Genomic DNA, 20,686 nt, shown 5'->3' with positions numbered 1-20,686 from the left:
AGAGTACAGCAATGCCTCACGTTGACATTGGATCAAGAGGAATTGGATTACCGGAGTGGGTGGCTGTGATAGCAAATACCACCATGCCTCTCAGCAACTTGTGTGTCTTTGCTAGCATGCGTTTGGCTTTGTAAGAGTGTGGGCATCGAGCTCCTGTTCTAAAGTTTTGAGGTCCTATAGTAGAAGGTGTCTGTATGAGCAAACACTCGTCAAGTGTGCTTGAGAGCCATGGTGCTAAGTCATGGAGAGATATCGCAGAATGCCAAGGCCTGATCCCTCCCGTCCCCGAATTCTACTATACTGCCTTTGGGTTTTCCATGCACGTGGCACGATCTAGGAGGGCCAACTTGACGAGCGACAGTCAACGATTGCCATGTTGGCTACAGTATTAGTTTATCTACCATCTTTTATTCATGACATCGTCTTAATATCTGGATTTTATTTTTAGTAACTCCATTAATGTATGTGAATAAAGCCGTGAAAAGTGGAATCTACTATTGGTTATACAAAAAAACTGCAACAAATTTGTCAATAATGAGGTCTTCAAAAAAACGTATACAGGTAGAGTTATTGAAAAATGTGTGGAGCTTTTTGTCATTCATGCTTATGCACCACTACCAACACAGCATCGCCCAATAACTCGGTTAATAATTATTGATGCGGAGGGTGCATAGTAAATATTTGAAAAATGCAAGTAAAGCAAACAACCGTTATGGCCTTCCTCAAATTTTCCCATTGGAAATTTTACTTAAGGAATTGACGCGGGTTGGCTCGCATTGCACTCCGTACGCACATAGCACGCAGAGCGGGTGCTGCCCCCCGCGCAGATCACGCTGCTCTTCAGGCTGCTCCCCCACCAGCTGGCCTGGCTGCACGTCGCGTAGTCCACCACGGGCAGGCTGGCCTGCTGCAGCTCGCTGGGGAAGGGGCCGCTGGCTGTTCACGCACACAGACAACGTGGAGATGGAGAGCGTTGGTGAAAGCATCGGATTTTGGTGGCGTTAACAGGCGCTCCCCTATCGAACCGTCCATCTCTCTGTACTGAAAAGAGAAAAGCCACATAGCAACACCACCACCCGACTGGCAGACTGCTGCCCACTGTTGACTCTATGCAGAGTTGTGTTAATTTTGTCAACCCCAGAAAGATTAAGGGCCGAGTCAAACTGGAGGGGCAATTCACACGTTGGACTTAAAGCACTCCACATAACTCCCTCTGCTGTTGTATTTAATTGACAGTGAGTGAACGTTACTTACTGGAAAGGGATCCCCAGCCTGTAACGTAGCACGGGTAGTTGTTGGGCAGTATCTGGTTGGCGCTGGGCAGGCAGGCGAGGCGCACCTTGCTGGAAAGAGTCACGGGCGACGCAATCTTGAACATGGCGATGTCGTACCTGTGGGGGATTGAGACAGGGGCAGCCGTGATGTGACGCTCAACTCCGAACATACAACAAGCAATGGGGATTCAGCGCTGTGCACAGGAGAACTCCCACTAACCCGGGTGATGTGGGGGATATATGTCGTGGGGTTATCCATGATTTGACACTCCACTTATTTGTGGGGACAGATTAATGAATAATGGGAAGAATAGGACCACGGGTAATAAGACGTATTGTGGACAATACAGCTTCTGCAGATAATGGAGCCATGGGTAATAGGGTCAAATGCATGAGGTCTACAGTATATTTTAGTTATTGTATTATCATAAGCATTGTATGAGATGAAGAAATAGCATTGTGTCTCATCTGTCTGTATCTATTAAAACACAGAATGGGCATGGGCTGGAAGCAGTGCGTAAGCACAAATCAAGACATCTCATCGTCTTGTCATTAACACTGCCATATAACACTAAATGTTACTTCTGAAAAATAATTCATCATTGACTGACATTCCAATTATACTTTGTTTTGCTTTAAGGCAGTTTAAGTGATGAGCTTCGAGAATGGGAAAATAAATGTCTGTCTCTTTGCGTCTTTGTAGAATGTCTCTGTACATGTTTGTATATATGGATATGTATCTGTCTATTTCAACTCGGAATGTCACAGTGTCACGGAAACATGGCGCCCGTGTGCAGTCTCACCCATTGGCCGGGATGCTGGGATTCCAGGAGCTATGCCAGGCGATCAGGCTCAATGCAGGTGTGACTTGCCCCGACTCGGTTGTGGACACACTGTGCTTTCCCAGCACCACCCTGTAGCTGTAGCCACTCCTGCACATTGTGGTGGATGTGGGGAGATAACAGAGAGACGGGCGGTCGTAATCACTTACACCTGTAAACATTGCAGTGAGGAATTAATAAACAGTAATGATGCGAGTTACTGCATGGTATTTTCAATGCCACATTGCGGCATCGTGTAAAGGTAATTGATAGAGGCCGCCTCCTTGCTCCCAGGATACACTGCTCCAACTTTGGTGGCCACAATGTGGTACAGGAAAATACTGTACAACACCTGGGCCCCGGTGCAGTTGCACCGCCTGCACACATGATAGCGACGCCACTGGTGCCGTGACTCACGTGTAGCAGCTCGCAGAGGAAAGCACCCATTGACTATCAATGAGGGTTCCTCCACAGTAGTTGACCCATCTTCCTCCAGAGTACCTCTGCACGAGCGCCTGCAATGCACACCCAGAAAAGTGGTGGTAGTTACGGTTATTTGTCCAATTTCTATATCTTACAATACAGTACTAACTCAGCCCTTTCGTCAATACACTCACCGTTTGACCAGGCCTCACAATGCTAGTCATAGCTGGTTGTGAACGGATAGAATTCGGAACTGGTATGGATTTCACTCCCACTAATATTAGCAGTCGCTGGGAATGTAAACCATGTAGCATGGTTCGTCGTGCGGTGCATAAACCACTGCGCTACCACTCTCCCATTATAGTCACATATTCAATGACATTGAGAATAGTGGAAGATCTGAACATTTCATGTTGCACACATGCAGCCGTTGTGTCAGTGCACTGCTGAATGATGTCCTCCACGTGGCATTTAGAACAATGGATACTGCTGCACTGTGATCGACTGGCAATGCAGTGTGTGGCTGTGATGGCTGCTATTCAGCCTCTGCCGTTACCTGCCAAGGCCAGGAGTTGGCGCGAGCCTCCACGCCGTTCACCACGCGGATCTGGGAATACGCTGCGATCCCACAACTCTGAGCAGACACCTCAGCTGTGAGAAACAAAAGGAGACGCGAAACAAAAACAAATATCCCCCGTATAGCTTTAACGAACTGTTAGGGCAAGTGCAGTTAATGAGCACCTATGAAGGCCGGTTGCGGCACACGAAAGGGTGGGTAGATAGTAACATGCCCAGCCGCATTTGTTTTTCGAGTGGGGATGTTCACACATCGTAGCAGGTACTCATTTGAAGTTGAGTCGACCTAGGCGAGGCCCAAGACCGACTCAGATAATCGTCACTGGTGTTGGTCGTGAGCGGTCGTTGAACTCGGGTGGCCGGGTTCGTAGCACAGGACGCTAACCGCTAAACTACCTCTCCCATGGGAATACATACCATAGTACACACACAATGATAGTGATGTGTTTTTTGGGTTGTACCTTATGCATGTTGTGTCATGTTTTAATCCATGTACTAGCAAACTCTTCTATAACTAAGTCCAGTTCCTGAAGAAGCTAGAGTGATCACTCCACTAAAACAAATGTGTGCATGGCAATCACTCACCTCCAACCAGCAGAGCAGCGCAGACGAGAAAGGCGAGCATGGCTGATCGAAGAACTGGAGTTGATTGAAGACTTGGAGCTTCTTGTGCACGAGTCTTTCCTTTCCACTACCGTGTCTCACTGCTGGGCCGTCTTGGTTTTTATACAGAATCTGCTGTCCACATGAACCCTCAGATTGCAATCAGAATACTTCCCTATCTGAAAAACTGCCCACATCGAGCTGGCATGCAAATTACAAATTCATATTTTTGTTTCTCTTGGCCAGCAGGAAGTGATACAGTGTTAATCTTGCTGATGATACCAAACCAACTTTAAAGACAGATTTTTGTATCGGTTAGGTTATAATGGAATATGTGAAGCTGACCGATGGTTGACAGATCTGGTCACTCCCAAAAATGAGCTCCTCAGGCAGGCAAGGCTGCGTTGGCTGGATTATGGAGCCCACATGCCCATCAACTGCATGCCCAAGCAGCTTCTGCTTGGCCGGATAGAGGAGGCTAAAAGAGCACGGCACGGGTAGAAACATTATGGACTAATACTGTATAGGAGGATGTGGAGCTGATCAGACGAGCTGATGACTGTGGACGAGGCTCGGGAAGGACATAACTAGAGAGTTGGAGGCAGTCGCCCTCCAACAACAATGGAGGTCAGAGGAGCGTTGCCCAAAACAACGAGTGGAGCGCCAGGTGGACAGTGATGCGGCATTGTGAGCATTTGTATTTTGCTGCTCTGCGTGTTGAGTGTGTTACATTATTATACAAAAACATACACACACAAAACATACACGGTAAATAAATCGTTCTCATAGTCGATGCATTCACACCTTCCAACCGATGTAACACTCTGCGGCCATTACTTTTCAACATGGACATGATAATATTAGCAGCGTCAAACCGCATAATGTATTGTCGAAACATCACCCCCGTGTTTTGTAGAACAGACCTAAGTTTTTAAACCGTGTGTAAACGAAACACGCATTCGACTAACACGCGTTGGGCAAGGTTTTCCTCTATTTAGTATTTTTCCCCGGGCTTGCTAAGCTACGTGTTGGAAAAGTTCCATATGTATACCAGAAGTGGTATCATTCTTGAAAAACTACCATCAATCTTAAGAAATTCACAGTCGCTATCAGATCGTGGCAAAACTCAAAATCCTGGTTGATGGCTGACTGAACTCATTTTCTCCTATCTGGTTGATAAAATGAGTACCACTAGACTGGTAGATTCATAATGTGACTGGTGAGGGGGATTTACAGGACCGTGTGGAGAAGCGTTCACCAATTGAGGTCAACATTGCCAGACACTTGTTTAAGCAGGGAGACACTTCGGCTTGGCATCCAGAGGTCGGTGACCCAGGGATAGACCTAAAACCTAATGCCAGATGGTGGTGATGATGATAATAAAAATGTTAAATTGGAATTTGACGGTTATGTGTAGAGTCAGCTGTGTGACATTTTTGTGATCTAGCAGAAGGTAGCAAGCAATTTTGAGCTGCGGTGGCATTAACGGGATTGACCGTAATCATCTCTTGCGTGGCGTAGTCATAAATGGCCAAATTATAGGGAGACAAAAGTGGCCAGGTGTGTACGCGTTTCTATCCATACCCCACTCTCGTGTGCCGTCCTGGCCTCAGCAAGTACTCAATGACAGTACTTTTCAAAGTCTCTCCGGAAATATTACAAGGGAGTTACTTTGTCTATACATAGGAATGTTTGATATGAACCAGCTAATTTCTGCACTCGAGCAGGTATTGATGTGATAGAGTTTTATAAAAGTCATCACCCATCATGACTTTCAAAAATGTTTCCCCATTGTCCTCAGGCAAACTTGGTTCATTTGAGGCCACATCCTCTAACCCCTCACTGGAACTCATAATAACCTCTTTGTCCTAGTCTACAATATTCAATTTCCTTTGTTAACATTTGCTTCCTTGACTCTAACCTATTTCACACAACGGTAGTAGTCTGACCAGTTTAATGATCAGCATCAGAATCTCTATTTATCCTGGAGAAATCCGATTATCTATGAAGCTCTTTTTCATAAATTTGCAGTATATGTGGGTCAGAAAGTTACAACAACAAACAATACAAACAAAGATAGGAGTGCAAATCATAAGAAAATTGTATACGTAAAATACATAACGTTTTACGTCAAAGTTGCACAAGTACACCAGTTCCCAAACTTGGACAAGGCAGCAAAACAAGAGCTTAATCATTCCCAGAACACACCAAAACAACAGATAGTCCCTCAATAAAATTGCCCATTAAATTGAACTATTGATACATGTGTAAGCATGAAAGTTACAAATCACGTTTTTAATCGCAAACGATGGTTGTATAATGAGAAACATGAAGGATCCATGGGTGGCATTGTAGAAAGAAAGTCGCTGGCCTACTGCATCCATCCTAATTATGCAGTGTTATCCCCTTTTAAGTGTGAGGTTTTTTTCCGAGTACTCCAGCCTCCTCCTATTTGCAAACATTCTCTAAAAGAAATTAGCCAAACAACCCAAGCAGCATCCAACTGAAAGAGCGTTGAGGCTCACGAATGCTATTCTGGCTAAATTATTTATTACAACGTTGATTTACTGTTAAATATCATACATCGCAAGTGTATTTTTGTATATTTTGTGTTGAAATGGAAAGTTATTGTATTGCCTATTAGTTGAATCGCAGATCGCAAGTTCAAATATTGGTCATACCCCCCCCCCCCACCCCAATGATTACAAACTGATTGCACACCAAATGCGATGTTTAAAAAACAATACAAACTAGATACAATTTTGATTGAGTCTTTGCTCTTGTTTGGTCTCTTCATCTGCGATATTATCAATTTCTCTGAAAATAAAATATTAAATGTCCTATGTTGCCGAATTGTGAGTGCATTGATAATATATCTAGGTAAGATGTTCAACTTTGATGCAAAACATCAAATTCCTGTTCAGTTATTCTCAATTTCATCTGTCGTTCTTGTAATAACAAAATGTATACCAATAGAACTTACATAATGACAGATTGTAATACAATTGATCAATAATTCTGGCAAATACAGAGGTTTCAAAATGTGTTACCGCTTAAAAGATACCAACAATGTTTCACGTTCACATTTTCTACCAACTGACACCCAGTGCAAAGGACTGAGATGATCCATGGTTTACAACTTCTGCAGCATCTTGAAAACATTGTAGCCACTCCCATTGTTATTTTATTTGTTTTAAAGACCAGGAGTAGGCTCAGCCCATCATCCTTTCTGGGTTTATTAAATTTGCAACACTTTGTGTACAGTCATCAGTTGATGTACTCAGGAGAGTCTGGCTCCCCACGGCATCAATCCGGGATCGGGACTGCCAAAGAAGAGCACTGCCCAACTGTTTATAACTTGATTTAGATTTTATTTTTATTTTTTTCCCTGCATACATTTCTGCAGGCCGCTATTACACATTTATTATGAATGTAGTCTGTTCGAGATTCTTGTTAAATGTCACATGGTGTTTGGTGCCTTGTTTTAATATGTGAAGAGCTGACCGTTTCTCCACTTCCTACCCCTTTACATCTTCCGGCATCTGGCCAAGCGAAAATACGTCATCCAAGTGAATGCATGCAAATTACTTGGAAAACATAGATGGGACATTATAAACAAGATAGGGCAGCCTGCAACCTGAGCGTGTGCAACACAAGCAGAGCAGATAGTGGTATCTGTAGTGAAGTCGCAAATCAGGTGACCCAGAAACAGTGGTTCCGTCTGTGCAGATTTGCATGTGTGTGGAAATGTCCCTTTTTGAAATGTTTAGTACTAAGCATTGGCATGGAAACCCAAGACATTTTAGAGGTAAGGACATGTGTGGTTTAATTTATGGCTACATTGGAAAAAATTACATTTGGTGGAATTAATATGTAATTACAGCCCTTCGTCAATCGAGTGAAGGCTTCCCTGTGAAGAATCAGTCGTAGTGAGATTATATTCGCTACTGTTAGTCAGTGCACTTTGGAGAAGCTGAGGGGTCCAAGACTGGTTCACACTGCACTCTCCGCTGATGTTAGCAGTGGCTGAGAATCAAACTCAGTTCCACTGGGTCCATCGTGCAATGCGCTAACCACTGCTAACATTCTAACTGTGAGCGCGGTCCTCTGTCCACCGTGCTTTTATCGAATTGAAACGCACACAATAGCATTTTTAGTGAGTGACGCATTACACTGGTACTCAGATCATAGGTGCAAATTAGAAAAACAGTGATCTTTTGCTTTCTGTTCTCTGGAGATGTAAGCATATGTAAAGCTAGCAGTAACATTGTGGAACTTTTTTTGCAGTACTGTATAAGAAGGATGTACACATTCTAGATCCAGATCTTTGTCGTTCTGATGCTGGAGCGCCAGATATATGTCAAGCTGTTGAATATATGTCAAGTGAGGCCACCTTAAAGTAATTGTTCTGTCCATTATGTGCACTCTCTGGCACTAAATGACAGAATGCACAGGGGTGGAATTGATAGCCTAGTGCGGAGACTTGGCCACATAACCAGTGAGAGGCAGGGCCAGTTATTTCATGAGATGCAGTCTCCATGCTGAGCTCCGTATTGTTATGATAATCCATCAGATTTGCAGCCCTTGAGAAACCATTCTTGTGAGTAAGCAATATTGTTTTTGGTGTAGACTACACGAGTGTATTGTTAATGCAACTTAATGAGTTTAAAGAAGTAGTGAACACTGCATGTATTCAATGTGCTCCGATATGAGACCTATTCAGGTGTAAGCCCAACCAATTCATTTGGTTTCAGACTGAGAGATACTGTGAGTCACTCTTGAAAATAGGCGCCCTGAATAATTCTTGAAGATACATCCAACGCTGCCTGGGGCAAGGATGATGAAGTGTACCGTGTGGTAAGCCCGTGTTGCCATGCTTCGTCGGTGATCTTTCAGTCTGTACTGTTTATGTAACGCAGGGATGAAGTATGGCTAGCCTCTACTTAGGCATTTACCACTACTTGATGTCGCAGCATAGTGGCTGTGCATGTAACGTGGGAGTTAAATGTTCAATTAGCTAACGACTTTATGTTTCGATGTAACAGTTTTGCCCTGAGATAGGTCCGTCTCCACCCCGTTGGGAAGACGGCCACGCTCATTAAAAGTATCAAGTTCAAAAGATCAGCCAGAGTTCTGACTATGCTTATGAGCCAGGGTCTAAAGTAATCCCCTACCAACCGCGATGGCTAGGTTCTTTAAAGCCCTCGCGGTTGGTAAAGTACAGGGGCCTGTGGGAAATAGAGACTTAGGGGAACCATAGCCGCTGTCAGACTCACCATAGCTTAACTAAGCTGCCTGTTTATTCACTAAACACCGAATAAAATACAGTACATTACACAATATCACAATAAAAAGATTAGATTAACTTTACATACCTTTAATATTAACGGTTTAGATGATGATGACAATGAGTTGATGTGGGGAGGTTGGTTAGAAGAAGAACTAAGGGGGGGGGGGCTCAGCCCCCCTCTGGGCCACGGACGCAACACTCTCACCATCACCACTCGCTGGACGCTTCAGCTCCATGATTACGGGCAAAATTAATGTGTACTCTACAGTATGTTCGACAAAAAAGACGGGCAGCACATCAAATTGTATTAATTTGGCGGTCAAAATAATTTAAATTCTACTTTGGGTGCAAATAAAAGTGTGTGCATTGAAGAGCTTGTTTTTTTCCTAAATAATTTACAGCTCAAGAACCAAGGCAGTGAACCACGCCCTCGCTGTTGTGACTCCACACCTCAGCGTTGCCAACTCCTTAACATGAGTACGTCGACAAACTAACCTGAAAAGTTCAAAGCTGCAAATGACGAGAAACTCTACACCACAGAAACAGTAATGCCGGCTGGAAATAACGAGTTCAACTCTGACAATCATCATCTCCTGCAGGAGTTCACCTCTGAGTCATCGCTCGGTGATGCTGGATGTGATTACCAGCGAAAACGTCGAATCTTATTGTCAGATGTTGTGCGTTGCTCTTCAGCATTCCGGTGTGTTGTGTTGCGATCAAAACGTCGTGATTTGTTTAATTTGATCTCTACCCGCGTGACTTTACCGAAAGAACCAAAGAGTCAGGATTCCTGCAGTCACGAAAGCTTCAAATTGAAATTCACTCCGGTGTCCTTAAGCAATCAACATCTGTGTTTGTAATCAACGCGATATGACCAAAACTAAATCAATATTAACGAATACATTGTTTTTTTTGTGTCTTGAAATAACTTCCGCGTGGCAATTTAGCCACAGCCGTTTATCTGTGTCGCCCTCTGTCGGGCGACATTCTAACAGGAGGCAATAAGACTGAAGCTTGCGCCGCGTTTTAACAGCCGTTGCCCACGGTTCCCACTCGTCAGGCTGCCGTTGTGAGACTCAGATATTGATAGTGAACCCCGAGAATATTAAAGAAAATAAGAAAAAATAAGAAAAAAACTACGACGTTTAGATCACAACTCAAGCGATCGTCATCAGGAGGTAAAAAGAGAGGAAAGAGGAGAATATTATGACATGCAAAACGTGTATTGAGATTGCTGGAAGGCATGTGGAGGCTTTGAAGCAAAGTGGTACAGTACTGTGGTGCGCCATCTCGCCACAGTGATCGAGGTAGTTAACATCTCGCCACAGTGGCGAGATGTTAACTACCTCGCCCGGTATACAGGAGGTCTTGGGTTCGATATAGACCCTGACGCTTGTATATTTGGAGTTTGCATGCTCTCCCCGTGGTCGCGTGGATTTATTTCCATGGGGTTAAAGTATTTGGCTGTTATAGCTTTCCACATAAGCAACTTCGCTGAGGTATCATTTGTGGCCAGTTCACTTGTGAAAAATAGATATATAGCTCAGTGTGCTTTACATGGTAAAATAAAATAAAGTTCATAGTTAACATTAGTCATTATCTCATATAGTAACACAGTTACTGCTTGTGCTATGCAAGCAAAGGTGCCACAATATTTTATTTGAGGGGTCTGTGATATTTCGTAGAAAAATCTGGACAACGTAATATTGTGCAAAAACACCAGGGCGATGCCTCGCTCACTTCGGAATCTGTTAAGAGACAAACACCCTAGTTATTTGTTTATTGACAATATATTGGTTCACATAAACAAGCGTGCCTCCGGCATGTGCTCTTCATCTCACAAATAGTTAAATTTGTCAGTCAGTAGATGTATTGCCAATGACATGACAGCATTCTTCTGTTAATCCAAGAGTCACCATACATATTATGCACAAAGTTGTCATTGTCCATGCATGATTTAAATTATGTATACGTTCTTGTTCTGTTGCTTTTGTTTTATGGTTCTAGAGCAGGGGTGGGGAACGTTCGGCCCGCGGGCCGTATAAGGCCCGCGAAATCATTTTGTCTGGCCCTGCCACGGCAACCGCAGGCAGGACTCGAAATTCAATAAATCTAGGAGCAAACCTGGAAAAGCAGTTGCGAGTAGCAACATCATCAATACCAGCTAACATCACACGCCTCACCAAAGAGAAGCAGTTTCAGCCATCACATTAGGGGTGAGTTAATTTAATGTTCGACCAAATATAACAGTAAAATTCTTGAGTAGATAATTTTGTATGGCCCGCGAATGATGTTATAAATATCCAAATGGCCCTTGGCAGAAAAAAGGGTCCCCACCCCTGTTCTAGACACTGCCAGGCTTGTTCTCTCATGTTCCAGACGTGCCTGTGCTACGTCAGGGGTTTTAAGCCGGCCTTGAAGTGGAGGCTCTTGTCATCTTGCTTTCCAGACGTCCGGCACTTTTCAGGAACGCATCTTCTGCGTTAAGCCAGGACTTATTTTTCGGACTTGTGTACAGTTTGAGTACACAAGTCCGATTTTTTCTTGAATAATACTAACAGTCCTTTTGTCAACCCACTGTCTGACTGACCATGCTTCACCATGCTAGTCAGTGTTATTGGTGCTCAGTGTCGGTTTGAATATCACTCACCAGTGATGTTTGCTATGGCCGGGAATTACACTCAGGTCACGGGGTTCATAGCGCAGTGCGGTAACCACTGCGACTCCGCTCCCCACCAGTATCATGACACTTGCTACCACAGACAAGCCAGCACGGCAAAGTGTGGTTTAAAAAACCCTCAATGACTGCCATGGCGTGGAGAGGCCCTCATCCAGCAGCATATTAACAAAGGGCTGTTAATATATATGCAACCTCCAAATTCATTCCACTAAACGTACATTTCCAAGGTTGCTACAGAGAAATAAAAAAAACATGCAGAACTCAAATTACTTTATATCAAACGAATCTCTTCACATATGCAAATTGACTAGGAACCTTCATTTCCTCGTGTGATCACAAGGTATTTGTGATATTATCACCGGATTTATCTTCGCTGATGTTCATGCCTATGCGCAAGTTTAATGCTGCATCATCTAGTTCAGGGGTCGGGAACCTATGGCTCGCGAGCCAGATGTGGCTCTTTTGATGATTGCATATGGCTCGCAGATAAAACAAAATATTCTCACTTGTTTTAATCCATCCATCGATTTTTCACTGCGCATGTCCTGTTCAGGGCTGCAGGAGCAATTGTCCATTATTTTAATTGGATGATACTGGCCTACGTTTGCCGTTGCTGGGTAAAACAGGTAAACGCCCCCTTTTGAATCAGTCTGAGACTGCGTCTGCTCGGTCATTAGCTCAAAGCTAACCCTTTGACGAAGAAGATGGCGAAAAGAAAAAAAGACGACGAGTATCGTACATTTCAGGACGAATGGACCGAAGAATTCGCCTTTGTGGAGAGAGCGGGTTCTGCGGTGTGTCTAATTTGCAATGACAAAATTACATCGTTGAAACGGTCGAATGTAAAGCGGCACTTCGGCACGCGCCACGCTACCTTTGCATCAAAATACCATGCGGGAGACAGCAGAAAGAAAGCGTGCCAAGAGCTTCTGAGCAGGGTGCAAGATAGCCAGCAGCAACTCCGCGTATGGACCCGGCAAGGTGACTATAATTCGGCTAGCTTTGCTGGTTCTTTAGCAATAGTGAGGAACGGAAAACCATTCACAGATGGCGAGTATGCTAAAACGTTCATGCTGGATGTAGCCAATGAACTTTTTGATGATCTTCCGAACAAAGACAAGATAATCAAACGGATACAAGACATGCCTCTGTCGGCAAGAACTGTTCATGATCGTACCATCGTGATGGCAAACAAAGTGGAGGAAACGCAAGTGAAGGACATAAATGCAGCGCCGTTCTTTTCTCTGGCTTTGGATGAGTCAACAGACGTGAGCCATTTGTCGCAGTTCAGCGTGATTGCAAGATATGCTGTTGGTGACACACTGCGCGAAGAAAGTCTTGCTGTTCTGCCATTAAAAGGGTCCACAAGAGGTGAGGATTTATTCAAGTCTTTCATGGAGTTTGCTCAAGAAAAAAGTCTACCTATGGATAAACTTCTCTCAGTGTGTACTGATGGTGCTCCGTGTATGGTGGGGAAAAACAAAGGATTTGTGGCGCTTCTCCGTGAACATGAAAATAGACCCATCCTAAGTTTCCATTGCATTATACACCAGGAGGCACTTTGTGCTCAGATGTGTGACAGGCAGTTTGGCGAAGTGATGTCGCTGGTCATTCGTGTGATCAACTTTATTGTTGCCCGAGCCTTAAATGATCGCCAGTTTAAAACACTGCTGGATGAAGTTGTAAATAACTATCCTGGTCTGCTTTTGCACAGCAATGTGCGTTGGTTGTCAAGAGGGAAGGTGCTTAGCCGTTTTGCGGCTTGCCTGAACGAAATCCGGACTTTCCTTGAAATGAAAGGCGTCGGGCATCCTGAGCTAGCCGACACCGAGTGGCTCCTCAAGTTTTACTATCTCGTAGATCTGACTGAACATCTGAACCAGTTCAACGTGAAAATGCAAGGCATTGGAAATACAGTGTTATCCCTTCAACAAGCTGTATTTGCTTTTGAAAACAAGCTGGAGCTTTTCATCACGGATCTTGAAACAGGTCGTTTACTACATTTTGAAAAACTGAGCCAATTTAAAGATGCATGCACAGCAAGTGAGCCCATTCAAAACCTTGATCTCCACCAGTTAGCTGGCTGCACATCCAGTCTCCTACAGTCCTTCAAATCACGCTTTGGAGAATTTCGTGAGCACACTCGTCTTTTTAAGTTCATCACCCATCCAAACGAGTGTTCACTGAACACAGCCGACCTGAATTACATCCCTGGTGTCTCCGTCAGAGATTTTGAAGCAGAAGTGGCTGACCTGAAGGCCTCAGACATGTGGGTGAATAAGTTCAAGTCACTGAATGAAGATTTGGAAAGAATCACACGACAGAAAGCGGAGTTGGCGAGCAAGCACATGTGGACAGAAATGAAAAAACTCCAACCCGAAGACCAGCTGATTCTCAAAACTTGGAACGCGCTTCCTGTCACATACCACACACTGCAGCGTGTGAGTATTGCTGTATTGACCATGTTTGGATCTACGTATGCATGTGAGCAGTCATTCTCACATCTTAAAAACATCAAGTCCAACCTACGATCACGTTTAACGGATGAAAGCCTCAACGCTTGCATGAAGCTTAACCTCACCAAGTACCAACCCGACTACAAAGTACCAACCCGACTACAAAGACATCAGCAAATCCATGCAGCACCAGAAGTCGCATTAATGGTGAGTGTTATAACAACATTATTTAAAAGAATAAATTCAGAGGCTTATTATACTGACATTTAGTTGAATTCACTTTTAAAATATATTATATGGCTCTCACTGAAATAAATTTCCAAATTTTTTGCTTTCATGGCTCTCTTAGTCAAAAAGGTTCCCGACCCCTGATCTATTTCCTAAACACTGCGTGCTCAAACCTTTTACATGACTGACACCGCATGAGGCCTGCATCCAGTGATAGACATAAAGCTGAAATAAATGTGTAGGATAGATTTGTACTTTAGCCTTTTGGCTATATGTGGTCTAAAACTGGTTAGACAAGGCCATACAGAAGAATATCTCTGGTGTAGGCCCATCAGTTTCAAACAAACTGCATATATTATCAGAGCATGTTTTGCCACAAGTACGTGTGGTTAATACAGCCTTGATACCTTGCAATAGGTGTCTATTTGGTGTTTGAACATCTCAATACCTATTACTGCCAAAAGTTTAAAACCAATTCTTGTTTCATCGCTGAAATAATTATAACTGATTACAAAGCAGGTGATATTGCCTTAATGTAATACAGGAACTTTAATGATAATCCACTTTACCTTCGGAAGCCACACTGAGTCCCAATACTCGTTTTCAGGAGGGTCTTGTTAAAATTGGGGTGTTTGGTCAATTCCCATAGTGGGTGGCTATTTGTGGGAGGAAATGGGAGAACCTTTAGAGAACCATCCACGCCGTTGGACAGCCATTTGGGAAGATCTGTTCAAACGTGGCACAAACCCACAGTATTATCGTCACATTGTGCGGGACGCCTCCTCTTCGTAGTCACCCCCTCCCCCCCCCCCGAGGGCATCACGAACCAGCTTTAGTGTGCAAATAAAATAACGCGAGTGGATAAAGCAGAATGATAGGATACCCCCCTCCCCCCCCCCCCTGCGTTATGTAACTTTTGACCTACCTCTCCTGGACATTTGTGGAAAAAGCTCCGTAGGTCATTGGATTTCTCCAAGATGCATACAGATTCTGATTCTGCATCATGTAAACTATGAAAATTATGAACGTGCATAGAACCTGCTCGCACGCATATCTGAGATTGACTATTTGTATCGGAAACTACTCAGGCAATGCAAATATTTTCTTTCGTTGCAAGTTCCATGTATAAACCATCAAATCATTGCTTGTGCTGGAGGTATATATATTTATTTCATCACAAAGGATAATTTGCATGCAGGAAGCATTTTTGTGAGATGCTGGTACAATATGTTCGGGCGTGCATTTTTGTCTGCCTATTTAAGTTATACGATCCTGACATGTCAAACGATTCATGATTGTAGTTTATATTAGTCGTGCCCTGCAGTCGAGAACCGTCTGTCGCAGAGGCTCTGTGATTTGATGTGTCGACTCGCACTCGAAATGTGGTTGTAGCCATGGAGTCATCTTACCCGTCTGAATAAACTAATCGGATGTGCTCACTTACGGGGAAAACCCAGTGTGGGTATTTGGGCAAGGCTCGTTGTAGCCATCGCATTGTTACTTCCACTTGGCCAGATCGTAGAGAACAGCTGGAAATGTGTATAGATGCTTTGCATTTGTTTTTTAGACTTTCACCAAACCTATGCTTTTGTATGAAGAGATGGATTAATGGAGCTTCTGGGTTGTTGTGACATCCACAGTAAGACAATGAGACTTGCAGAATCTTTGATGGGAATCGACGTTTTGTGCAGATGGTGGGGGGGGGGCGAACACCAGAGAAAATTGAGATGAGCACTGATGTTCGACAGAAGTGTATTTTTATATTATAGCATTGATATTGCGATAAAATGTCTACTTTTCAGTCTGTGACATTGGATATAACAGGAAGAATGTGTTGCTCCACCTATATTATGTATATATGTTCGCTGATGTACTGGTAAATAATCTCGCGTACGTAAATGGCTTTAGTTTCTCCACCACATTGTGGAATACAAAAATAATCATGGCCAACACCAGTCACGAATATCTGAACTGGTCCTGGGCCTTCCCTAGGTAGACTCAGCCTCAAATTAGTACGTTGTGCGATGTGTAAAATTTTCACTTGGGAGACAAAGGCGTCCGGGCGTGTGCTGGCGCTGACCTTAATAGATGCTCGCTCACAGCACTTTCCCCAAAAGTGTATTAAGGCTATACGGGGGATCTTGGTCATTGTTCACAGATGGTCCTTGCCTCACACTGCACTCCACGAATATTACCGTCTCTCTGGCAGTTTGTAAAAATAAGCAACCTTTAAATGACGTAAACATATCATAAGCCATTTCATAATGTGATAATTGAAATTTAATACTTGTAACTCCATAGTAAGTCCATAACAAGACAAACATTGGCATTGGCTTTTTAAAACTCTATACATATTTTTGTTATTGAATAGGGATTACATTACCACAAATTGACGTGGCTTTAAAGGTGCCCATATTTGTGGTCACAATCTTAAATATCAGTTACATTTATTTTTGTGCAGTTGCAATGCTCTCTTGCAAATGTCATAATTGACAAACTGTGAAGCCACGCACATCTTAAGCAAATACAAAGGAGGGCATGTGCCTGTGTCTAATTCTTCCTACATTATTTGTGCAAACAGATAATGTCCTGCTGCTTCGAATGCAAACGCCGCTGTATCTTTTGACAAATTATGTATGACCCAAGCCCCAAGTGATGTCACCCGACGCGAGCAGGGTGGGGGAATTGGTGGGCCGACGCCACCCGAGGTCTTGCCGGTGCCACACGAAGTCTAGCCGGCGCCACCTGAGGTCTTTCCGGCGCCACCCGAGGTCTTGCCGGCGCGGCGAGTGTTGGTCCAGAGCAGCCCCCTGCCTCTGTCAGGCCCTCGTGTTTCATCATTGCTCGCAATTCCTTCGTGGGCGCATTGCGCGGCCCTCTACCACTCTGCCCGGCCTGGTTGTTGTCTCAACCGGCCTGCCCCTGGCAGGTCTCCATCTCGTCCTCAGGTTCCTCATCCCCTGTATAGAACAGTCCTTCCCCCAAGTGAGGCCCTCTTGGGGTGGGGTACCTGCCCCCTACTATAAGTGCACATGCGTGTGCGCCACAGGTTCGTCATCGCACACCTCAGCTGGGCAACCACTCTGCACCTGACGACCTCACACAGGGGTGAATATTCGACACCCCGCTTCGTTGAGCCTGAGACGCCCATGCGATCACCAGTTTATATATGAGTGTGTCTCTACGTAGGTGGAGGATATCTCTAAATGTATATGGGTGTATCCGTGCGTATGTCGCCTCAAGGTGCACCCTTAAGGCGCCTCAAAGCACAAGCGTCAAGGTACCGTCACTGCCCCTTAGTGGTGAGCGACCGCTGGGGTCGCTCTGCACAGGCTGCTTCAAATAAATGTTAACACTAAAATGGGACTATAGTTATTAATGTAAAAAGAACGAATAATACACTGTAACATGATAACAAATGAATGTTAATACATTAAAAAAGTCAAAGAGTCTCCACTTGTTCTCCATCATTGTCAACACATGCCTAGAATATTCTCCAGGCATTTTTTGACAACATGAAGACTGCCCCTGGCCAACACACAACCCCTAATCCCCCGTTCACCCGAGGTCACGCGGCTTTCGCAGGGCCCAGGGAGATGGTTCATCGGCGTGAACACCCTGTGCACGTCTTGCTGGCGGCAGGGAATATTTTCTAAACTGAGGGACGACCCGTTCTGGTCATGCTCTCTCATAGAGTTAGTTACCTTCCCTAACAACAGCACCCACTCGTGTGCACACACACACACAAAAACGCACCATCAACAATATAAAGACCGAGACGATATGGATTGTATAACATTTTTTCTCTCATCCTCCGGTTTGGCTGTGCTTAGAGAGGTTTTCTGGTGTGCCTCGACGTCGTTGTGCATGGCGACGGTGGCACTCGCGCCAAGGAGGAGTGTTCCAGTGTGAAATTGATGGCTCTATATATTACAGAGGAGAATAGTATATGATGCAAAACGTGTATTGAGATTTCTTTCGAGGCATGTAGAGGCTTTGAAACAAAGTGGTAAAGTACTGTGGCACCCACACAGTAGCACAGTGTGTAGAGGGTACTTCTTCTTTATTACTCACGCTGGGCACAACACAGGCCAACACTTATTCTTCCTTACACTGAGTACAACACTAGATATTAACGTCTCTACTGGCTACACACAGCCGATCACTTGGCGTGGTCCCATCACGCTCACTCGGCTATGCCGCTGGCTAGCAGCGTGATGATGACGGCGATGGAAACCACGCAGGAGATCTTCTACGTGGTCAGACGATGGAGAGATGACGACGAGCAGCAACGCAGCCAGGAGCCAGACCCCACACGAGCCCAACGCCCCGGGTCCGGGAAAACACTTGATGATCTGTACTAATGGACTCTAGAATTAATTTGCCGTACTGATATCTTCTGGCCACTTTTTATCAGATCACGGGTGTAAGATTCTCATATATCTACATGGTCCGCCAACATTTGACTATAGAATGCCGGATCACAGGCATGTGCCACTGCGTCCAGCTTAAAAGGCAAACAAAAGGGTAAGACAGGTCCAGGTATATCCCCAACACAACATTTAGGCTGATGAATGAATCTTCTATGTTGTCATAGACATAACACTTTATCATAAAAAGTTGAAATTATTAAAATTAACAAAAAAAGATCATGAATCTTGATTTTAAGCTTTCGTGACATCAGCAATCCATACTCTTTGGTCACGTAGGTAGAAAAAGAAAAAAAAAACATCACGACGTTTCGATCGCAACACAAGCGATCGTCCGCAGGCGGAAAAAATAATCCAGCAGTAGAAATGCTGAACTAGGAAGAACACAGCCAGAGTGCTTCTACAACAAGGGGTTATATATGTTGGCCAAGGGCAAGCAGGCGGGGTCCGAGCTGGGAAGGAGTCCAATCCTCGCACGCAAGCACATCAGTTGTGTTAATACGGGAGATTAGGGAGAGAGATATTATGGAGAGAAATTAGCATGTCAAAGTAAATGAGCTTCCGTCGCCGCATAAGAGTACCGTCGCCGCATATGCGCATAGTAGCAATGTTAATGGGAGATTAGCACTATGTTGATGGGAGAGATTAGGCAGAGGGATTAGGGAGATTAGCAAGTTAATGTCACGTCTATGTGTAACACAAGGTGCGGCGCTGCTAACTGCGCTGTGAGAGGTAAGCGTGTCAACGCAAGAGAACCACCGCAACGGTGGTCGCGCCAGTGAGACACACCCCATGACACAGCCAGAACCATCGATACATCGAAGCTAAGGGAGCAGAGGTGGCCATGTTAGTAAGACCTCAGCCCGCTAATGCAGAGGCAACCAAAAGGGCAATGCAACTCATAGAGTCGGAGATAACAGCCAAACGGCAAGAAGGATGGAAGCACCAAAGCAAGTTAAGACTTTACTTGGTTAATAACGTCCTTCTAATGATTGTTCAGCTTATACCCATCTTCTCACTTAGCATTAATCGATAAAATATCCACATCTGCTTGGGACCTTGTAGATCACATGACTGTTTCTTCTGCCGCGACAATGTCAACCAAATGTAAAGTTAACCTGACTGCTAAATTCAACATCCTGTCAAAAAAGAAGCCAGATCCACACGTGAAAAAGTTAGATGTTAACAAGATTGTTATCAATAAGAGTAACAGTCCAATTTATGATTGCCTAAAATCGGTACTCGCTAGAGGGCTGCATTTTTCAGTCACTCCCAAACACATCCCAGTGGATGATATCATTGCCCAGGATGACGTAGCCCTCAAAGGTTAGGGACACATCCCGGCAGACGTGGCAAGATCTGAAATCGCCACCATCCTCAAAAACGCTAAGAAACCCATTAGAAACATCGGCAGAGATGAGCGCTCTGAACTTGCTCAATTGAAAAAGAGAGATGACATTGTCTTCCTCTCAGCCGACAAGGGCAATGCCATGGTCATTATGGATAAAACCACGTACACCAACAAAATCCAGGACCTTCTTAATGATGTCAGTTATGCCAAAATCAACAAAGATCCTACCAAATGACTGGCTACAAAAAACAACAATATCATCACTAATTCGACTCCACTCCGTCCTATAGTATCCACCATCAACTCACCTACCTACAAACTGGGCCGATTTCTGTCTGAGACCCTGCTTCCATTCACGGCAAGACCACCTCAGCAGTACTCACCTCAGCTCACTTGGTTTCTCTAATCAAGGACATTTCACTGTCTCTAGATGATTTGCTTGTCAGTTTCTATGTAATCTCTCTGTTTATCAAGGTACCTGTACCTAACACAATAGCAATCATTGAAAACTTGGTCCAACAGGGACTGACTCCTGATGTACCAACTTTAGTGAG

At 44.3% G+C, this 20,686-nt stretch overlaps 1 protein-coding gene across 3 annotated transcripts in view; it reads right to left on the bottom strand.

Moving 5' to 3' along the window:
• LOC142924343 (chymotrypsin-like elastase family member 2A) overlaps positions 1-20,686 on the bottom strand; it is a 41,608-nt gene that overhangs the window by 1,562 nt on the left and 19,360 nt on the right. Inside the window, exons 2-7 of one of the 3 annotated variants that reach the window (XM_076066647.1) lie at positions 3,680-3,829; positions 3,075-3,169; positions 2,513-2,610; positions 2,078-2,206; positions 1,255-1,391; positions 794-936 (exon numbers count right to left, since the gene is read on the bottom strand). In XM_076066647.1, the coding sequence (XP_075922762.1) occupies positions 794-936; positions 1,255-1,391; positions 2,078-2,206; positions 2,513-2,610; positions 3,075-3,169; positions 3,680-3,719 (642 nt within the window). In that variant the 5' untranslated portion in view covers positions 3,720-3,829. Of the gene's footprint in view, positions 1-793; positions 937-1,254; positions 1,392-2,077; positions 2,207-2,512; positions 2,611-3,074; positions 3,170-3,679; positions 3,833-20,686 lie in introns of all 3 variants that reach the window. The other 2 variants (XM_076066648.1, XM_076066646.1) reach the window with 2 other exon arrangements.

Source organism: Petromyzon marinus, chromosome 12, assembly GCF_048934315.1.
Source record: "Petromyzon marinus isolate PM22_M1 ecotype Great Lakes invasive population chromosome 12, UKy_Petmar_22M1.pri1.0, whole genome shotgun sequence".
In the NCBI taxonomy this organism is placed as follows: Eukaryota; Metazoa; Chordata; class Hyperoartia; order Petromyzontiformes; family Petromyzontidae; genus Petromyzon; species Petromyzon marinus.
This window is presented reverse-complemented; position numbering and strand designations above follow the sequence as displayed.